The sequence below is a fragment of the Giraffa tippelskirchi genome, chromosome 12 (assembly GCF_054371585.1).
Source record: "Giraffa tippelskirchi isolate mGirTip1 chromosome 12, T2T-mGirTip1v1.2.pri, whole genome shotgun sequence".
Classification (NCBI taxonomy): Eukaryota; Metazoa; Chordata; class Mammalia; order Artiodactyla; family Giraffidae; genus Giraffa; species Giraffa tippelskirchi.
The window spans coordinates 42,560,439-42,580,744 of NC_137286.1; the positions used below are offsets into that span (position 1 = coordinate 42,560,439).

Genomic DNA, 20,306 nt, shown 5'->3' on the forward strand with positions numbered 1-20,306 from the left:
TCCTGATACAAGCCCCCAGCCTGGGAACCCTCCCTCTGTCCATGGGCTCCCAGGACAAGTGGACTGACTAGATTCCAGATTCCTGGGTGCTTTTCATTGATCTAGAGTGGAGTTTCCCAAAATTTATTCTACAGGATGTAGTTTGTGTTTTATCAATAATGTCTCCACAGTCAAATAAGTTTGGGAAACCCTGGGTTAACCAAAACTAAACAGGTTTTCTTTATCACGAGGCCTTTCAGACTCATTATATGAATATATGAAAAATTAATCTCTGAGAGAGTCCTAAGAGAGAATACACAAGGCAGTTTCTCAAAGTTATTTGATCATAGAACTCTTCCACACCACTATTATTACTATTGAATGAATGAGTGTGTGCTCAGTCGTGTCCAACTTTTTGCAACCCTTTGGACTGTAGCCTGCCAGGCTCCTCTATCCATGGGATTTTCCAGGCAAGAATACTGAAGTGGGTGGCCATTTCCTCCTCCAGGGGATCTTCCTGACTCAGGAATCGAACGTGAGTCGCTTGAGTCTCCTGTGTCTCCTGTATGGCAGGCGGTTTCTTTACCTGCTAAGCCATCAGGGAATTTATAACTGTTATTTTATTGACATATCAAGGGACTTGTGATATATGGAAGAAGACATCTAGGAAGTATTGCACTAGTAGAAAGAAAGCACATCCAACAAAGAGTGAAAGACCTGTTATATGGTTTTGGTTTTGCTTCTGCTTAGTCACATGCCCCTAGAAAGTGACTTTTGGGACTTCCCTGGTGGTCCAACGGTTAAGACTTTACCTTCCAATGCAGATGGTGTGGGTTCAATCCCTGGTCAGGGAACTAGGATCCTACATGCCTTGTGGCTACAAAAAAAAAAATCATAAAACAGAAGCAATATTTTAATAAATTCAATAAAGATTTTAAACATGGTTCACATTAAAAAAAAATGCACTCTCTTAAAAAAAAAAGTTGGGCTTCTCTGGTGGCTCAGTGGTAAAGAATCCACCTGTCAATGCAGGAGACATGGGTTCAACCCGTGATCTGTGAAGGTCTCACATGTCGTGGAGCAACTGAGCCCATGCTCCACAACAAGAGAAACCACCACAATGAGAAGGCTATGCACTGCAACTAGAGAGTAGCCCTTATTTGCAACGACTAGAGAAGAGCCTGTGCAGCAATGAAGACCCAGCACAGCCAAAAGTAAATAAATAAAATTATTTAAAAAATATATATGTATATATATAAATTAACCTTATTAAAGACAGAGGAGTGTGGTGCAGTCATTAACCAGCCACAGCTCTTGCACTGTAAGGAATCTGAAGCAGATTCTGCTGTGATCCTGTTAGACCATGGTGCTGGACTTATTTTAAAAGTGTGTGTAAAAGCCAAAGAGGTGAAACTTAAATCCTTAGAATTTTGCAGGGGCCAGGCTGTCTTTGTTTTGTTTATTGGGATTTTGGAAATTTCAGGCTTAGGCTTGTTGCTTTTCCAGCCAGAGTGTGGTTATGTAAATGTGATATGATGGGATTTCATTGTGCAGATGCGGATCACAGAATGACCCAAGTCGAAGTCCATGTAGATCTTACATGAACAGTGAGCCTGTGTTTAAAATGGCGTGCGTGGGCAAGGAGAATTCAAGTGTAGACAGATAAAGCACAGTCAATAATAGAAAATGACAATAGCTTGGATCTTTGAAGGCAAAGGAATCCATGATTGGTTTTGCAGGGTGAATGTGTAGGAGGGACTAAGAAGGCAGACTTTCCCCTAAGTTACTTAGAAATGAAGTAAGGAGATGAGGTATACACTTTGGGGAAGTTTAGGAAAGAGGGGGATTGATTTTGGTTTGTGCTTTGTCTGGTTCCGGAGTTCATGGCATTCACTCTTGGAACCCCTTCCCTTCCCATCACCTCCACCCAGTGGTCCCTCCTCTGAGGCTTGTGGAAATCAGCTCCATTCATCCCTCCTTTCTGTCGCAGCCCCCCAGACATATAGGGAAGCTGAGGCAGAGCTCTGATATCCCACTGGAGACATCTCTTCCTCAAATTTTGCATCCCCAGGTCTTTGGGGCTCTCTATATAACATAACTTTTTGATTTTTATTTTTTTCATCCACTGTAATTTGGTCTCAAATTTTGTGAATCTCTTGGTTCATGGGAAAGAGAGATCCCAGAGTCTTCCTAGTTAATTCCTTTGGGTTGTTTATTTCAGGGAAATGATTTTGTGCTGATGGCAATAAACACATATAGGGGTCTGGCATATCTTTGCCTGCTCCCTGGCTTCTTTTCTTATCTGAAAACAGCTGTGTGCTGCTCAGTTGCTTGTCATGTCTGACTCTTTGCGACCCCATGGACTGTAGCCCACCAGACTCCTCTGTCCATGGGGATTCTCCAGGCAAGAATACTGGAGTGGGTTGCCATTTCCTCCTCCAGAGGATCTTCCTGACCCAGGGATTGAACCTGCATCTCCTGTATCTCCTGCATTGGCAGGCGGATTCTTTACCACTGCGCCACCTGGGAACCCTGAAAACAGCTTAATTTACTTACTTTCTTAATGTGACTTAGCTCAAAAGTGCCCGTAGAGACACTTCACTAAGGAAGCAAATTCATTTACTAAATGTTGGCTTGAGTTGTCATTGGAAAAGCTTTATCTCTCCTTTTTCAGATCCATGAGCCTTATAGCATACACATCTCCTAAGAATATCATCTAATTGGAAAAACAGACTTTTTTTTATTGAGTTAAAGCAGCTTCATAATCAAAAGTAGATTTGAACATGTTTCTCCAGCATGTCTAGCTCTCTACCACGACCTATGTGATTATTACTTTGCGATGAAATGAAACGAAATCGACCAGAGCCGAGGCAGACAGGGTTGGTGGTGGTGGTGGGGTGGGGGTCTTCCCTGAAAAGCTGGGTCTGGGTCACCAGTCTCTTCTCTATCTGAACATGACCCAGGCGCTGGCCTCCACGGAGTCATTTTCCACTTGTACCGCAGGTAGAACAAGTCAGCCAGCTGGCCGTGTTTGTCGAGGCCGCTTTAGATTATCACAGACAGTCCACAGAGATTCTGCAGGAGCTGCAGAGCAAGCTACAGATGAGGTAAGTGCCTCCCCACTGACTACCAGATGAGGGCTGCAGAGTGGAAGTCAGTAGAAATCCATCTCTCTCTCTCTTTCTCTCCAGTTCCCTCTTCCCACTGCCCCTTTCTGTTTTGAATTTTCTTCCACTGGCTTTCATGGTTGGGTGTGGATTGTGCTGAGATAATGACCGTATGACTTTGTCCAATAGGACAGAAACTGGAAAGGACATCTGGCAGCTTTTTCCTTTCTCAATTTGCTCAAGTCCCTTATTCCATGACCTGTGTTTAGGGCAACCCAGGTTGCACACTCGCCTTGGAGTTCAGCCCTTACAGAGCGGTCCTGTCTTCATTGCTGAGATGATGAGAGTTTAGCTGAAGGTGGGATGGCATAGGGTCACTCCCCAACATCTAGGGATGTGGAGAGAGGAGTGAGATGGTCTTCAGACAGTGTGTATTATTAATAGTTTCAGATGTATAGTAAAGTGAATCAGTTATACATATACATACGTCCCTGGGTTGGAAAGATCCCCCGGAGAAGGGAATGGCTACCCACTCCAGTATTCTTGCCTGGAGAATCCCGTGGTCAGAGGAGCCTAGTGGATTCCAGTCCATGGGGTTGCAAAGAGTTGGGCACAACTGAACTACTAACACTTTCACTCGTTTTTTAGATGGTTTTCATGTATAGGCCACCACAGAGTATCGAGTCGAGTTCCCTGTGCTGTGCAGTAGGTTCTTGTGTGTGTGTGCTCAGTCACTCAGTCATATCTGATTCTTTGTGACCCCATGGAGTGTAGCCTGCCAGGCTCCTCTGTCCGTGGGATTTTCTCAGCAAGAATACTGGAGTGGATTGCCATTTCCTACTCCAAGGGATCTTCCTGACCTAGGGGTCAAACTGCATCTCCTGCGTTGGCAGGCGGATTCTTTACCACTGAGCCACTGGTGAAGCCCACCAGATAGTATGTAATTATCTCAAACAAGACGTATTTTTACTTCCCTAGCACAACTATCAGGTCACGTTTATAATATTGACTGATACTGAATGAGCCAAAAATGCCCCCGAGTGGTCAAAGAAAGATTGCTGTGTTCCTTATGACTTTACTGATGAGCGTATTGTCTACTTTTCTGAAAATCAGTGATATAGGTATCATGCATGGTAACCCTATTAATTGAAATACTGGGTTGAAATATTACCCTATTTTTTGAACAAATTTGAAAACATAATTATTTTACATGGGATTATCATAATGAGAAAATTTGGAGGGATTTTGACTTAAATCAATGCAGTAATTATAAAGGGAAGACACAAGGTGTGTCCAGCCTCTGAATCATCCACTTTCGAAGGCAGGGAGTTCATCTCCTGCGCACATGTGTGTCTTTTCATAATTCTATCTTTATAAGAGGAAAAAGAGAAGGAAGTGAACATTGTTGAGTGCCCAGTTCATCCCTGGTACTTGCTGGATGCCTCAGGGACTTTATGAGAGAAAATACTTTACAAATACAGACATACCTTGGAGATACTGAGAATTTGGTTCCAGACTACCACAATAAAGTGAATATTGCAGTAAAGTGAGTCACATGAATATTTTCGCTTTCCAGTGCATATAAAAGTTATGTTTATGCTAAACTGTAGTCTTTTAAGTGTGAAATAGCATTATGTCTAAGAAATAAAAAAACCCCACTATGTATTGGGTTGGCCAAAATGTTTGTTTTGGGGTTTTTCTGTAACACCTTATGGAAAAAACCTAAATGAATGTTTTGGCTAACCCAATATATACTCTAATTTAAAAATATTTATTGTTAAAAATGCTAACGATCACCTGAGCCTTCAGCAAGTCCTAATCTTTTTGCTGGTGAAGCATCTTGCCTTAATGTTGATGGCTGTTCAATAATCAGGGTGGTTGTTGCTGAAGGTTGGGGAGGCTGTGACAATTTCATAAAGTAAGACAATGAAGTTTGCATCATCAGTTGACTCTACCTTTTACAAACGAGTTCTCTGTAGCAGGTAGTGCAGTTGGATAGCATCTTTCCCACAGTAGAACCTCTTTCATAAGTGAAGTCAACCCTCTCAAACTCTGCTGCTGCTTTACCAGCTAAGTCATGTCATCTTCGAAATCTCTGTTGCCATTCCAACAATCTTCACCAGGAATAGATTCCATCTCAAGAAGCCACTTTCTTTTCTCACCTATAGGAAGCATCTCCTCATCCATTCAAGTTTTATTAGAGGATTGCAGCAATGCAGTCACATCTTCAGGCTCCACTTCTTGTTCTCTTACTCTTTCCACCACATCTGCAGTGACTTCCTTCACTGAAGTCTTGAACTCCCCAAAGTCATCCATGAGCTACATCCAGACCCCTGCAGCTCTCCCCGTAGCAGCAGTAAGGCTGTTTGGCTTTCTTGTCATTTGTGTGCTCACTGGAGAACCACTTCTCATTTCCTTCGAGAAGTTTTCCTTTGCGTCCACAACTTGGCTGCGTGGTACAAGAGGCCTAGGTTTTGACTTCTCCTGGCTTCTAATGTGCCTTCCTTACTAAGCTTAATCATTTCTAGCTTTTGATTTAAAGTGAGTGATATGAGACTTTCACTTGAAGACTTGGAGGCCATTATAGGGTTATGAATTGGCCTAATTTCAATATTGTTGTGTCTCAGGGAATAGGGAGGCCCGAGGAGAAGGCGAGAGATGGGGGAACAGCTGGAGGTGGTAGGTAGAACAGTCAGAACACACATTTATCAATTAAGCTTGCCATCTCACATGCCACTGTTTCTGGGGCCCATATTAATTACAGCAGTAAACATCAAAGATCTCTAATCATAGATCACCACAACAGATAGGATAACTAAGAAAAAGTTTCAAATATCTAAGGAATTATAAAATGGAATACAGAGATGCAAAATGAGAAAATGCTCTTGGAAAAATGGCACCTAGAGACTTGTTGTACAAAGAGTTGCCACAAACCTTCAGTCGTTGTTTTTTGTTTTTTTTTTTAAAAAAAAGATATCTGCAAAGTGCAATAAAATGAGGTAGTCTGCATATAGCCAAAAAACTACATTTGGGATATCAAAGCCATCACTTTGGGCTACTTAAGGGTCAATGTGTAAAAATCACCCCCTTCATGACCATCACCTTAGGACCTAAATGTGTAGGTCCACAAGGCAGAACAAATGTAGGTTTGGAGGCTTTGAATTTTTCATCAGATGTCTGACTGATCTTAAAATGTGTATCACAGGATATCGGCTGCATCCAACGTCCCCAAGCGAGAATACAAGCCACGGCCCATAAAAAGGAGTCCCAGCGAGCTCAATGGGGTGTCCACCACTTCCTCAGCAAAGACAACAGGTGAGCTGACCGTTCTGTGGGTACCGCATGCCCTTCCTCAGGCTGTGCTGAAAGTGCTTGCTCACTGCTCATTGCTATATTCTGTGTGGCTACACTGAGATCCTGAATTTCTCTCTTAGGTTATTTGGTGAATTCCCTTTCGCCTTAGTAATGCACCCTTTCCTGCTTCCTTGTATTGAGTACTTACATTAAGGACGAATTCCAACACATTCAGTTCAGTTCAGTCGCTCAGTCGTGTCCGACTCTTTGCAACCCCATGAACCACAGCATGCCAGGCCTCCCTGTCCATCACCAACTCCCGGAGTTTACCCAAACTCATGTCCATTGAGTCAGTGATGCCATCCAACCATCTCATCCTCTGTCCACCCCCTCTCCTCCTTGCCCTCAATCTTTCCCAGCATCAGGGTCTTTTCAAATGAATTAGATCTTCGCATCAGGTGGCCAAAGTATTGGAGTTTCAGCTTCAACATCAGTCCTTCCAATGAACACCTGCAACTGATCTCCTTTAGGATGGACTGGTTGGACCTCCTTGCAGTCCAAAGGACTCTCAAGAGTCTTCTCCAACACCACAGTTCAAAAGCATCAATTCTTCGGTGCTCAGCTTTCTTTATAGTCCAACTCTCACATCCATACATGACTACTGGAAAAACCATAGCCTTGACGAGACGGACCTTTGTTGACAAAATAATGCCACTGCTTTTTAATATGCTGTCTAGGTTGGTCATAACTTTCCTTCCAAGGAGTAAGCGTCTTTTAATTTCACAGCTGAAATCACCATCTGCAGTGATTTTGGAGCCCAGAAAAATAAAGTCAGCCACTGTTTCCACTGTTGCCCCATCTATCTGCCATGAAGTGATGGGACCAGACGCCATGATCTTAGTTTTCTGAATGTTGAGCTTTAAGCCAACTTTTTCACTTTTCTCTTTCACTTTCATCAAGAGGATCTTTAGTTCTTCTTCACTTTCTGCCATAAGGGTGGTGTCACCTGCATATCTGAGGTTATTGATATTTCTCCTGGCAATCTTGATTCCAGCTTGTGCTTCCTCCAGCCCAGTGTTTCTCATGATGTACTCTGCATATAAGTTAAATAAGCAGGGTGACAATATACAGCCTTGACGTACTCCTTTTCCTATTTGGAACCAGCCTGTTGTTCCATGTCCAGTTCTAACTATTGCTTCCTGACCTGCATACAGATTTCTCGAGAGGCAGGTCAGGTGGTCTGGTATTCCCATCTCTTTCAGAATTTTCCACAGTTTATGTGGTGATCCACACAGTCAAAGGCTTTGGCATAGTCAATAAAGTAGAAATAGATGTTTTTCTGGAACTCTCTTGCTTTTTCGATGATCCATCGGATGTTGGCAATTTGATCTCTGGTTCCTCTGCCTTTTCTAAAACCAGCTTGAACATCTGGAAGTTCAAGGTTCACATACTGTTGAAGCCTGGCTTGGAGAATTTTGAGCATTACTTTATTAGCGTGTGAGATGAGTGCAATTGTGCGGTAGTTTGAGCATTCTTTGGCATTGCTTTTCTTTGGGATTGGAATGAAAACTGACCTTTTCCAGTCCTGTGGCCACTGCTGAGTTTTCCAAATTTGCTGGCATACTGAGTGCAGCACTTTCACAGCATCATCTTGTAGGATTTGAAATAGCTCAACTGGAATTCCATCACCTCCACTAGCTTTGTTCATAGTGATGCTTCCTAAGGTCCACTTGACTTCACATTCCAGGATGTCTGGCTCTAGATGAATGATCACACCATCGTGATTATCTGGGTCGTGAAGATCTTTTTTGTACAGTTCTTCTGTGTATTCTTGCCACCTCTTCTTAATATCTTCTGCTTCTGTTAGGTCCAAACCATTTCTGTCCCTTATTGTGCCAATCTTTGCATGAAATGTTCCCTTGGTATCTCTAATTTTCTTGAAGAGATCTCTAGTCTTTCCCATTCTATTGTTTTCTTCTATTTCTTTGCATTGATCACTGAGGAAGGCTTTCTTATCTCTCCTTGCTATTCTTTGGAACTCTGCATTCAGATGGGAATATCTTTCCTTTTCTCCTTTGCTTTTTGCTTCTCTTCTGTTCACAGCTATTTGTAAGGCCTCCTCAGATGGCCATTTTGCTTTTTTGCATTTATTTTTCTTGGGGATGGTGTTGGTCCTTGTCTCCGGTACAATGTCATGAACCTCTGTCCATAGTTCATCAGGCGCTCTGTCTATCAGATCTATACCTACCACCTTCTCGTGTGTCATACCTTGGCCATAGAAACATCATGCCGCATTATCCTCTATATTTAAATGTTTAACTCTTGTAAAATATTTTCCTAATTTAAAAAAAATTTGAATTAGCATTGGCTGAGCATCTGCTATGTAGTAGGCACTGCTGTAAGTGTTGCGTCATTATTTTTTAATTAGACAAATGGCACAAATATATGCCTAAAGAAAATGGTTGAACTAAGAAAAATAGCATTCAAGTGGTGTAAGTCATACTTTAGTTTCTTGTGATCACCCACTCTACCCCATACCCCTTCCTAGATGTTGCCAGTGTTAAAAATTTGGTATGAACACTGTCATATCTATTTATGTGCATAGATATACTGTATACTTACTGCTTTAGACCTTTCACTGTTTTTTAAATATAAGATCTTGTACTAGAGGTATTGTGCTAGGTTAGCTTTTGTAAATGTATCATTGTTTCTTGGAGTTATTTCCACATCATGCATATGGATCTATCCCACTATTTTTTTAAAAACATTTTTATTGCAGTATAGTTGATTTAAAATGTGTCAATTTCAGGTGTACAGCAAAGTGAATCAGTTATACATATGCATGTATTCACTCTTTTTTTAGATTCTTTTCCCATATAGGTCATTACAGATTGTTGAGTAGAGTTCCCTCTGCTATACAATAGGTCCTTATTAGTTATCTATTTTATATATAGTAGTGTGTATATGTCACTGCCAGTCTCCCAGTTGAGCCCTCCTCCCCCTTGCTCCCTGGTAACCACAAGTTTGTTTTCTATATCTGTGATTCTATTTCTGTTTTGTAAATAAGTTCATTTCTACCATATTTCTAGAATCCACATGTAAGTGATATTACGTGGTACTTGTCTTTCTCTGTCTGACTTACTTCACTGAGTATGACAATCTAGGTCCATCCATGTTGCTGCAAATGCCATTATTTTGTTCTTTTTATGGCTGATATTCCATTGTATATGTGTTATCCTATTATTTTTTAATGGTTTCATAATTTTCCATTATATATACCATTTCCCCTATTAATAGACATTAAGGTTGCTTCCAGTTATTTTCTAAAAGGAATGTCCTTTATCTGCCTCTACATGCTGATGGGCAAGTCCTTCTTGGAAATGAAATTGCTGAGTTAGAGTGAATGCATTTAAGTGACTGTCGATACTGCCAAATTACCTGCTAAAACAGGTACACTACTATTAATATAGCAATACCTGCTTCCCCTTGCCTGTGTCATTAGACTTCACTTTTTGCCAAGTACTAATGGATAAGAAACAATTCTTTGCTCTGTGTGCAACTTCTCATTTGAGATTCCATGTCAGTTTGCCTGTGGTGCTGTGTCTGTTACTGCTGCCCACTTCCCGTGGTTTTGAGGGATTACGGATGCTTTGCTGAGTGAGGTGCAGTGGTTTCTAGTTTTCTGGCTGGCTGCCTCCTTCATGGCACCGTTTCAGGTCCCTGCACTCAGTACCCCTTCCTGGAGGCAGACGCCTGGTCTCCCAGGTACTTGGTACAAGGCCAGGGTGGGAGGAGTCATCAGGCTGCTCTTTTCCCAGAATGCCAACTAGTCCTCCAGCTCCCAAGACTACTTACTCTGAGTTTGGGGCACCCTCCAAACCTGCTTTTGTTGCATCTCTCTTTGGGGACCATTTTGAGCTTCATTTTCTCCAGCTGCTTGATTTCCATCTTTCAGATATTCCTTATAGTTCTCATAATTTATGGTCCTTCTTGTTTTCCAACATTATTTGGAATTAAAGACACACTTATTTTATTTTTTAGTTTTTAAAATTGATTTTATTGAAGTATAGTTGCTTTACAATGTGGTATTAGTTTTTACTGGATATCAAAGTGAATCAGCCATACATATACATATGTCCCCTCCCTTTTGAACTTTCTTCCCATTCAGGTCACCACAGTGAATTGGAGTTCCCTTTGCCGTACAGTATGTTCTCATTAGTTATCTATTTTATACATAGTATCAATAGTGTATATGTATCAATCCTTGTCTCCTAATTCTTTCCATCCCGCTACTTCCCCCTTGGAAGACATACCTATTTTATAATCCTTAGTGATTGGCTGGGATTCCCTGGTGGCTCAGTGGTAAAGAACCATCTGCCAATGCAGGAGACGCGGGTTTGATCCCTGGGTTTGGAAGATCCCCTGGAGAAGGAAATGATAACTCACTCCAGTATTCTTGCCTGGAGAATCCCCATGGACTGAAGAGCCTGGAGGGCTACAGTCCATGGGGTCTCAAAGAATCGGACATGACTTAGTGACTGAGCATGCACACACTTGTCTAAAGAAATGACGGATTCTGCCAGACTCCCTATTGAGTCAATGAAAGAAGATTAGACCCTGGTTCTGCTCCCTGGAAGATGTGAGAAGTCTAGCTCTTGTCCTTTATCCTGCAGGTCCCTAGATTTGTCTTCTCAGAGGTCTTTCACAGCTTCCACATCTTCACATCTTAAGTGGCCTTTGGAAAGCCGCTTCCTCTGACAATTGTGCTTACTGCTGCTTAGGTGTCTTGAGGGTTCTTCAAGGTTCAATAGATGCAGATGCTTCCAGGTTAGACCAGCACTTCCTTTCCCCAATTCAAGGCCTCCAAAAATGTAATAGCTTCTGATCTGTGTCTCCCAAACACTCCCATGTGCCGATAATCACATCCAAGTTTCTTTCTTAGATATAGCTCTTAAGACTGCCTTACTTCTTTCCTTTCTCGCCTAACCTTTCCTTTCTTTTTCTCAATATTTCTATATTTGGCTTTCTTGGGTCTTAGCTGTGGCACGTGGAATCTTCTTTGCATCATGCAGGCTCTTCATTGTGGCCCATAGACTCTCTAGTTGTGGCGCGTGGGCTTAGTTGTCCTGCAGCATGTGGGATCTTTGTTCCCTGACCAGGGAGCTAACCTGTATCCTCTGTGTTGCAAGGCAGATTCTTAACCGTTGGACCACCAGGGAAGTCCTAGCTAACCTTTCTTAACTTATGGAGGCTGCCTTGAGGCCGTCTGGAGTAGCAGATGAGTGGGAAGGCAATGCCTTTAGATAAATCTTGGCTGTGGAATGAGGTGCATTCATTCAGTTTACAGAAGTCTCTGAGAATGACTTGGAGCACAGCCTTCCCATCGTCCATTCTTTGGGGGTACAGAAGCTTTTCTGATGCTCTGGGACCCAACCTCTGATTCTTTTCTCTTCCCTTTTTGCTTGCAAACTGGGCAATTCTTCCCTTTCTCACAATAAGTAGCTAAATGTACCAAGGAGCAGTTACCATCCAGTCACATTCTGTTTTCCTCAATTTCTTCCTTTAGAGCTCCTGATATACACAGCATGCTTTGAAAGTTACCACAGGCAAAAGTTTTACCAAATGTTTTTCCACACCCTAACTAGGATCACCGACTTTCTTGCCAATTATATCTGTTTCTTCTTCATCACGGCCTGGCCACTAATTTTAGCTTTTATCATGACAACATCCCACTTCAGGTACCAGTTTTTGCATGAGTTAGGGTAAGAATAGTTACTGTTGTACGGAGACTCAAGAAAGCAATGGTTCAAATGAGATAGAAATTAAGAATGGAAGTCCAGGTCAGAGATTTTCTTTTAGGGAAGTAAACCAAAGATGGGTGATGTTACTTCCACTCCCATACCACTGGGATGTCACAGGACCACAACTAGCTGCAGAGGTTGGGGGAGTGGGTTCAGCTGGAGAGCCACATCCCACCACTTTATCACTGTGAAGAGGACAGAGAAGTGGCCAGCTTGCAGTTCCTACCACACACATCTACCTACTGCATATATGTTGTGGAAGAACACACCAGACCCCACACAATGCACTTCCGTTAGAACGTGGGGCCGTGTGCGAGTGGTATGGAAACATACATTAAGGACAACGTAGGAGTTGGCAGGCTTTTTTTGTAGAGGGACGGGTCATTAAAAGTTTACACTTTGTCAGTTATTTGGTCTTGGTTGCAACCCCTCAACTCTGTTCTGATGTGAAAGCAGCCACAGACAGTATGGAAATGGATGAGCATGGCTGTATTCCATTTAAACATTACTTGGCCCACAGGCCAGAGTTTGCCAACCCTGGGGTGACTCATTGGGAAATCAACTCAACAATGTCAATCAAAGTTAATAAAAATGTTTGCATACTCTCAGTGGCTTCATTCCTGGAAATGTATCTTAAAGAAATAATTTAAGCAAAAGCATATTCCTGTAGCTATTACAGCACTATACAGAGGAAGAACAAGTTATAAATGGGAACAGCCTAGTGACCAATATTTATTTATATATATTTGTCAACGTTAGAATAATGGTTAGGTAGATGATGGTATATCGAATGGGATATTGTGCAGCTTTTCAAACTCACTGACATGGAAATTATGTTGAAACATTCGGATGTTTATGGTTTGATATGAAATTGAAAAGAAAGACAGAGTTATCAGTGTACTGTGATTACAACCTTGTAAATCAATATGTGCATGTAGGCCAGGCTAAATGGTAGGATTCTGGGCAATATTTTCCTTTTTAAAAAGATAGATATTCTTAAAATTGTATTTCAATAAGCGTATTTGAATAAACAAGCATGTATTTAATAATGAGAAAGTAGATGGCTTTTGAAGAATAGGTATACCTCCTTCTTTAAAGAAAATTGTGTACCCATTGTATTCCCTATTCTCCCCACCCTCAGGTAGCTGAGTGCCAGATGCAAAGTTCAAGCACAGCAATCGTTATAAAATGGCCAGAGCTGGTCCATGTGCAGCTCCTCCCATTTGATGAGGGTGACCATGCATCCTAGTTTGCTTGGGACAGTCCCAGCATATGTATGTTGCTCCAGTATAATTTTTGAAAAAATATATGTATTTAGGTTTGGCCTCACTGGGTCTTTGTTGCTACGTGCAGGCTTTCTCTAGTTGCAGTTGGGGGGCTACTCTCTAGTTGTGGTGTGCGGGCTTCTCATTGCGGGGGCTTCTCTTATTGCAGAGCGCAGAGTCTAGGCACATGGACTTCAGCAGTTGTGCTGTGCAGGCTTAGTTACCTAGCAGCATGTGAGATCTTCAGGACCAGTGATGGAACCTGTGTCCCCTGCATTGGCAGGTGGGTTCTTAACCACTGGACCAACAGGGAAGTCCCTCTGGTATCATTTTTAATAGTCCCCTCCCACCTTTACTCACAAGTTCTATTGTTTGTATGAAAATACATTGTTTCCTTACTTTTTATGGCTTTATTTTTCTCTTTCTGGTCTGTGAAACCTCTATTCTGAATGTTATTGTGAGCCATTTCAAAATTTCTGTTAGAAAGAAGCTGGTTATAAATATAACTAAAAACTTTGAAAGCAAGTCCAATGCCAGCCTGCCTTCCTCCCTGTATTATATCTGAATGAATTAGAATCAGCAGACCCTAGGACCCCAGAAGGGCTTCCCAGATGGCTCAGTGGTAAAGAATTCATCAATCAATGCAGGAGACACTGGAGATGCAGGTTCCATCCCTGGGTTGGGAATATCCCCCGGAGAAGGGAATGGCAACCCACTCCAGTATTCTTGCCTGGGAAATCCCATGGACAGAGGCCACAGTCTATAGGGTCACAAAGAGTTGGACACAACTGAGTATAGTTGTTTTACAATGTTGTGTTAGTTTCTGTTGTACAGCAAAGTGAATCAACCATACGTATGCAAATATTCCCCCCGCCCTTTTTTTTAGATTTCCTTCCCATTTAGGTCACCACAGAACATTAAGTAGAATTCCCAGTGCCATACAGTATATTCTCATTAATTATCTATTTTATACAGAGTAGTGTGTATATGTCAATCCCAATCTCCCAATTCATCCCACTCCTGCCTTCCTCCCTTGGTGTCTGTACATTGTTCTCTATGTGTCTCTATTTCTGCTTTGCAAATAGATTCATCTCTAACATTTTTCTAAATTCCACATATATGCGTTAACATACGATATCTGTTCTTCTCTTTTTCTGACTTACTTCACTCTGTATGACATTCTCTGGGTCCATCCGTGTCTCTGCAAATGGCACAATTTTGTTCCTTTTTATGGCCAAGTGATATTCCATTGTCTATAATACCCCCGCTTCCTCATCCATTCCTCTGTTGATGGACGTCTAGGCTGCTTCCATGTCCTGGCTGTTGTGAACAGTGCTGCCGTGAGCACTGGGGTGCATGTGCCTTTGGGGTTATGGTCCTTTCTGGGTACATGCCCGTGAGTGTGGTTGCTGAGTCATATGGTAGTTCTATGTCTTATAGATTTTTCATTTTATCTCGTTAAGAAATAATACTGGGGAATGTCAGCAAACGTTCAAGAGCATCAGGAAAGATTTCTTTCCAAGATTCTTGATCGGCAGGAATCGGGCCAGCAAGTGGTTGCAAAGGGAGTCTGTTGTATGCATCTGACTTGGAAGAAGAAAACCGTGATAGGACAGTCCGTTCCTTGGCTTCCTCATCCAGACCGTGCATGTAGTACTGTGTCCCCCCCTTCTTGGCCAGTAGCTCAGTCCCCAGGCAGATTAAGTTGTTAGCTGGGTGATGGTCAGCCAGAGATCACAGATGTGTAGAAGATGGCTTTCAGGAAGGCTCAGTGTCCACAATTGGATTCTCCGTTATAGCACATTGCATGCCATGCCACCGTGTAACATCTGCCTCTACTTTAGTCCCCAACCCCAGCCAGCCCTGGGCTTATTCGTTGATTCGTGGGTAGAATTTGCTAGTGTGAAGGGGTCCCGTACTGTTTGTTTTTAAGGCACAGTTTCAAAAGAAAATGGCATTTTATAGCCGGCATTAATGGGAAGTTACTTTCCATTAGGATTCTGAATGATTTGCACATAATGTTTATAAAGTGAAGGAAAAATGTCAAGCATTTCACTAACAATTTAAAGCAAAGCTCCTAGGACTCTGCCAGAAATGAATTCCAAGAACATTTTCTTCATCATTTCTTCTTTCTAAAGACAAAAAAAAAAAAGAGGTGGGGGGAGATGAAAGGACATAGATCAATTAAGCTGAATCCATGGTGGGACTGAGATGGAATCTTTGATAATATGGTTTCTAGGTACTTAAGAGAATGAATAAAGTGAGCCAAAAAGGGAGAGGGGGGTGGTGGTGGAAATCACATCTTGAAATGATGGATTGCAGACAAAATCCAAGTTTAGGCTCTGGCGAGGAGAAACCGCTGCCTGTCCAAGCCCCCGAGTGTGGGGTCATGAGGCTTCATCAGAGTATGCTGCCTCTTTGTCCCCAAAGAGAAAGGGAGGCCAAGAAAAGTTTTTGCGCTAAAATGTGTGCCTGGGTCATTCCCAGAAAACCCTTGGTTTTCAGGAAAATAGTAAAGGAACTTGTGACCTATGCTTAGGCATCTTCCTTACCTTGGGTAAGTCATCACTTGCTGAATTCTAAATGTAAAGACTAGAGAACAGAGGCTATTGTACATTTTTTAATCAACTCACTTATTTATGAAGGCCTTCTTTTTTCTAATTTTATTTATATTTTTATTTTTGGCTGTGCTGGGACTTCATTGCTGCAAGCGGTCTTTCTTTAGTTGCGGTACTTGGGTTTCTCATTGCGATGGCTTCTCTTGTTGCGGAGATGGGCTCTAGGTGTGAGGGCTTCAGTAGTTGCGGCTCCTGGGCTCTAGAGCACAGGCTCAGTAGTTGTGATGCATGGGCTTAGTTGCCCGGCGGGCATGTGGGATCTTCCTGGATCAGGGATTGAACCTGTGTCCCCTGCGTTGGCAGGTGGGTTCTTATCCACTGTGCCACCAGGGAAGTCCCTACGGAGGTTTTCTTTTGCACTGCTGTTCTTAAAGAGGGCGCCACTTTGTATAATCACAACTGAGGGTTAATATGAACCAAACTGAGACTGACGTTAAGAATGTGGAAGGCAGAGATGAGTGAACAAGTGTGGGTTTCAAACATGTGCTCCAGGCATTTCAGAGCAAGGTGAAATAAATCTCTCAAATGATGTATATTAAGACATTCTAACTCCCTTTGGGTATAAAGAGACTTTTTATAAATTCCTTGACACTTCTTAGGGGGCTCGGATGTAATGTCTAGGGCTTAAGTCCTTCCCCTCATTGGAGTGAAATCTCTAGGATTACATTAGAAAATAAACATTTATTCAGAAGTAAAGTGTGAAGTGTGAAACTTAAAGAAGACGAGCACTCTGCAAATAGAAATGGATGTATTTTTAACCTAAATTTCCAAAGAGGAAATTAAAATTTCACACAGCAGTGACAGCGGTGATTGCTCGGTCAGCAGGTCCTTTTTTACTCTCTCTCCTGTCCTTCCCACTCTTTCCTTGATCTTTTTTTCCCTTGCCATCAGGCTGCCTGATGGCAAGGGAACAATCTCCATGTCTGTATATTATCAGTAGTGGTTCAGAGTTAGAGTTATAGACAAAGAGATATAAGCAAAAAACGGAGTCTCATGTTGGAATTCAGAATTCTGGCACTTATTCGCTGTGTGACTTTGGGAGAGTTTCTTAACATCTCTGGACTGATTTATACTTGTTCCTAAATGAAGTGATTGGACTCAATACATTCCAGGTTTCTTTTCCAGCTCTAAATTCTGTGGCTTCAAAATTTATCTTTTATGAGTACTCAGCATTCTTAAAAATTTGCAAAGTGCGCAGACTGAACGTTTTTATATTTTCTGTATTTTAAAAAATACTATTAAAAATTAAAGTGTGAGCTCTGATGATTATTCTTGATCAATAGGCATTGATGCAAGAAAGGGGGAAGGGTCCTTTTTTTATTCTTCATCTCAAGAAAGCTTCAGAGGGAAAGGTTTTCTTGTTTCAGGGGATGGTTTCCTGTAACTCTGCTAAATAGTCTGTAAAAAGAGTTTTTGAAAAGCCTATTGGACATAATTTCCAATTTAGTTGTCAAAATTTTAATACTCCTTGGCTGAAATGGTTCTATTATCTCAGATGCATATTTTAAAATCTTAGCATATATTCTACAATGATATGCTTGGTCTTTAAGCTAAAACTTAAAATAATGTTATCTAAATATTCATGTATGTACTTATGTTTAAAAAAAAATAGTCAAGTGAAGTCAGTCTCCAGGGATTACAAACAGGGCGGCCATGCAGCACAGTTCCAGAGGACCTTGTGTTTGAATCCACATGGGTGACACCCCCTCTGGAGTTGTTGAGTGAGTGTGGCCTCAGGTGCAAATCCTGATGCCAGATCGTGGGAAAGTTCCCAGCTGGCTCAGTAGTAAAGGATTTGCCTGCCAACACAGCAGACGTGGGTTCGATCCCTGTGTTGGGAAGATCCTCTGGAGAAGGGAATGGCAACCCACTCCGGAATTCTTGCCCAGGAAAAAGAGGAGCCTGGTGGACTACAGTCCATGGGGTCACAAAGAGTCGGATGCCACTGAGCAACTAAACAACAACAACAAGAAAACAGCGAGGCCAGTGATGTCTGACTGCAGACCTCCAAGTCAGGAGCACCGCAGGCAGAGGAGTCTGTAGCGGATAGAGTAAATACTCACCCTGTCCAAACTGCAGCCGCTTGTTGCCCGAGAATGTGCACCAAGGATAGCCAGCCCTTAGGATTTTTCCAAGAGAAGCCAGAAATCACATATTTATGTGCAATCTCCTGATTTTTAAATACTGGCAACTAATCCACACTGTACAAAGCAAGGAGCCGGCCAAGAAAAAACACCGACTGCAAGCTGATCTCCCTGCCAGTGGCCAGGAAGCCACCTCTGATTAAGGCTGCTGTTCGTCTTCTCCTTTCCCTTAACTCAGAGTGGCAAAGGCAACCCACACGCCCTGGACCCGGTTGTAGCAGAGGGCTCACCTCCCAGGAAACTTTGCTAAATAATGGGCCACAGCTTCTGAGAAGTCTGTGCAAGTCATCTTGGTACACAAGGGAAAGCTTTGTTAATGAATGGAGGAGGGCACAAACCTCACTAGTTAAATCCGTCTCCTGTGATCTGTGTGAGTGGTAGAGGATTGGTATTAAGGTAAAAACAAATTACAGGTGCTTATTTTTATAGATTATAATAATTAAGCTTGAGTTCCACTGACAAGTTATTTTAACAAATCACATCTCCTATGGATAAATATAGAGTTCTTATTTCTAGATTGTTCATAAACCTTTACTAGACTTTACTCACTAGTTTACAACTTAACTGTCTTAGCTCGAGCTGCTATAACAAATACTAGATCAAGTGGCTTAAAACAATCAACATTTATTTCTCACAGTTTCAGAGTCTGGGAAGTTCAAGATCAAGGTGCCGGCAGACTCGTTGTCGGGTGAGGGACCCCTTCCTGGTTTGCAGATGGCTGTCTTCTCGTCGTGTCTGTCCCTGGTGGCACTAATGCCATTCATGAGGGCTCTACCTCATGACCTTGTCACCCCCCAACATCCTCACTTGCTAATACCACCACTTTGGGGATTAGGACTTCAACATCTGAATATTGGGGGCACACAGACATTCTGTCAATGGCATTAGCCATAGATCTATACATAAAATTTGCAGGTAAGGAAACCAGGGTCCAGAGGTGACCTCACCCAGAGCTAGAGCCCAGGGATCTAAACTGTCTGTCTCATATGGTCTTACCAAATGAACGAAAATAGTCTTTTACAGATGTTGAACAAAAATGGGTTTTGTAGTATTCGTCAGAGTTATATACCAATGCTGTATCTGGGTCAGCTCAAGCAAAAGTGTTAGTTTAAAAAAAATGTTTGCTACCAGAGCTTGAGATTTTTGATCAAGAAAAAAATGACAACTTTTGAAGGGAGCTTGAACCAGATATGCTGGTTCTAATTCAAGGGAGATGGTGCCTGGCCCTGGGTACACACTCAGTGTTTGAGTCTGAAGCAGAAATAGACTTGAAAGTTCCAAGTCCTTTTTTGGCCCAACCCGTTAAGAGATGAACTCTCTAGTTAGATGGTATGGGTGTAGTGAGTCTCTGGGTGGCTGACTATACTCCTCCTAACTGGCTGCCCATTCCACCCGCTGTCAGGTACCTTCTTTTCTCCCCATGGGTAGCAGAAGTCATATGTAGACACCTCTGCATTCCAGACTTGAGACCAGGAAGTGAGCAGAAAACAGGCTCACCCATCCAAGACAGGTGTCACCTGCCTTTCAGAGGAAGGCTCAAGTCCTGGCTTTCACTCCATCCCTCTCAGTCAGAATTCTGTCATCAAAAGAATAGGAACTCTCACCTTACCTGCAGAGGGTTGTTCTGAGGATTATATCAGATCCTGTAAATAAGAGGTACTGGGCACACACGGTACTTGCTACATAGTGTAAGCGCCCAGGACACAGCAGTTGTTAACATTTCATAATTGGTTATCTGATTTCCCAGCCTACAGCAGACTGCAAGGAGCAGATTAGAAAGGCCTGGGGGACTGCTCCGGGAAGGCCCACTGTCGGCAGGAAACAGTGACAGGTCGCAGCCTGATGACAAGGGAGGCAAGAGAAACACTATAAAGAGCAGGAACAAAATCTCTAAAAGACACAGCAGTTTGGGGCATTTACTAAAAGACAAAGAACCCTCCTCAGGTCAGTAGCTTCTGTAGACTCTGTACCTTGTACATTGATAGGCATGTGTGTTGACAGCAGGTGTGTGAATTTTACTTCTCTCTCCATCCCCTTCCCGCTCACCACAAAGTAGGAGTGGGGGTTGTCGCTTGCTTTTCAATTGTGATGCTCTGAC

At 42.4% G+C, this 20,306-nt stretch overlaps 1 protein-coding gene across 50 annotated transcripts in view; it reads left to right on the plus strand.

The window, feature by feature from the left end:
- SH3GL3 (SH3 domain containing GRB2 like 3, endophilin A3) overlaps nucleotides 1-20,306 on the plus strand; it is a 105,725-nt gene that overhangs the window by 74,589 nt on the left and 10,830 nt on the right. For 21 of the 50 annotated variants that reach the window (XR_014070430.1, XR_014070429.1, XR_014070414.1 and 18 more), the window contains 4 exons: nucleotides 2,983-3,086; nucleotides 6,292-6,401; nucleotides 18,846-18,896; nucleotides 19,956-20,152. Coding sequence is in view for 22 of the 50 variants with exons in the window: in XM_081546789.1 (XP_081402915.1) it covers nucleotides 2,983-3,086; nucleotides 6,292-6,401; nucleotides 18,846-18,896; nucleotides 19,956-20,152 (462 nt within the window). In the remaining 28 variants the exon portion in view is untranslated. Of the gene's footprint in view, nucleotides 1-2,982; nucleotides 3,087-6,291; nucleotides 6,402-18,845; nucleotides 19,124-19,955; nucleotides 20,157-20,306 lie in introns of all 50 variants that reach the window. The other 29 variants (XR_014070433.1, XR_014070431.1, XR_014070432.1 and 26 more) reach the window with 6 other exon arrangements.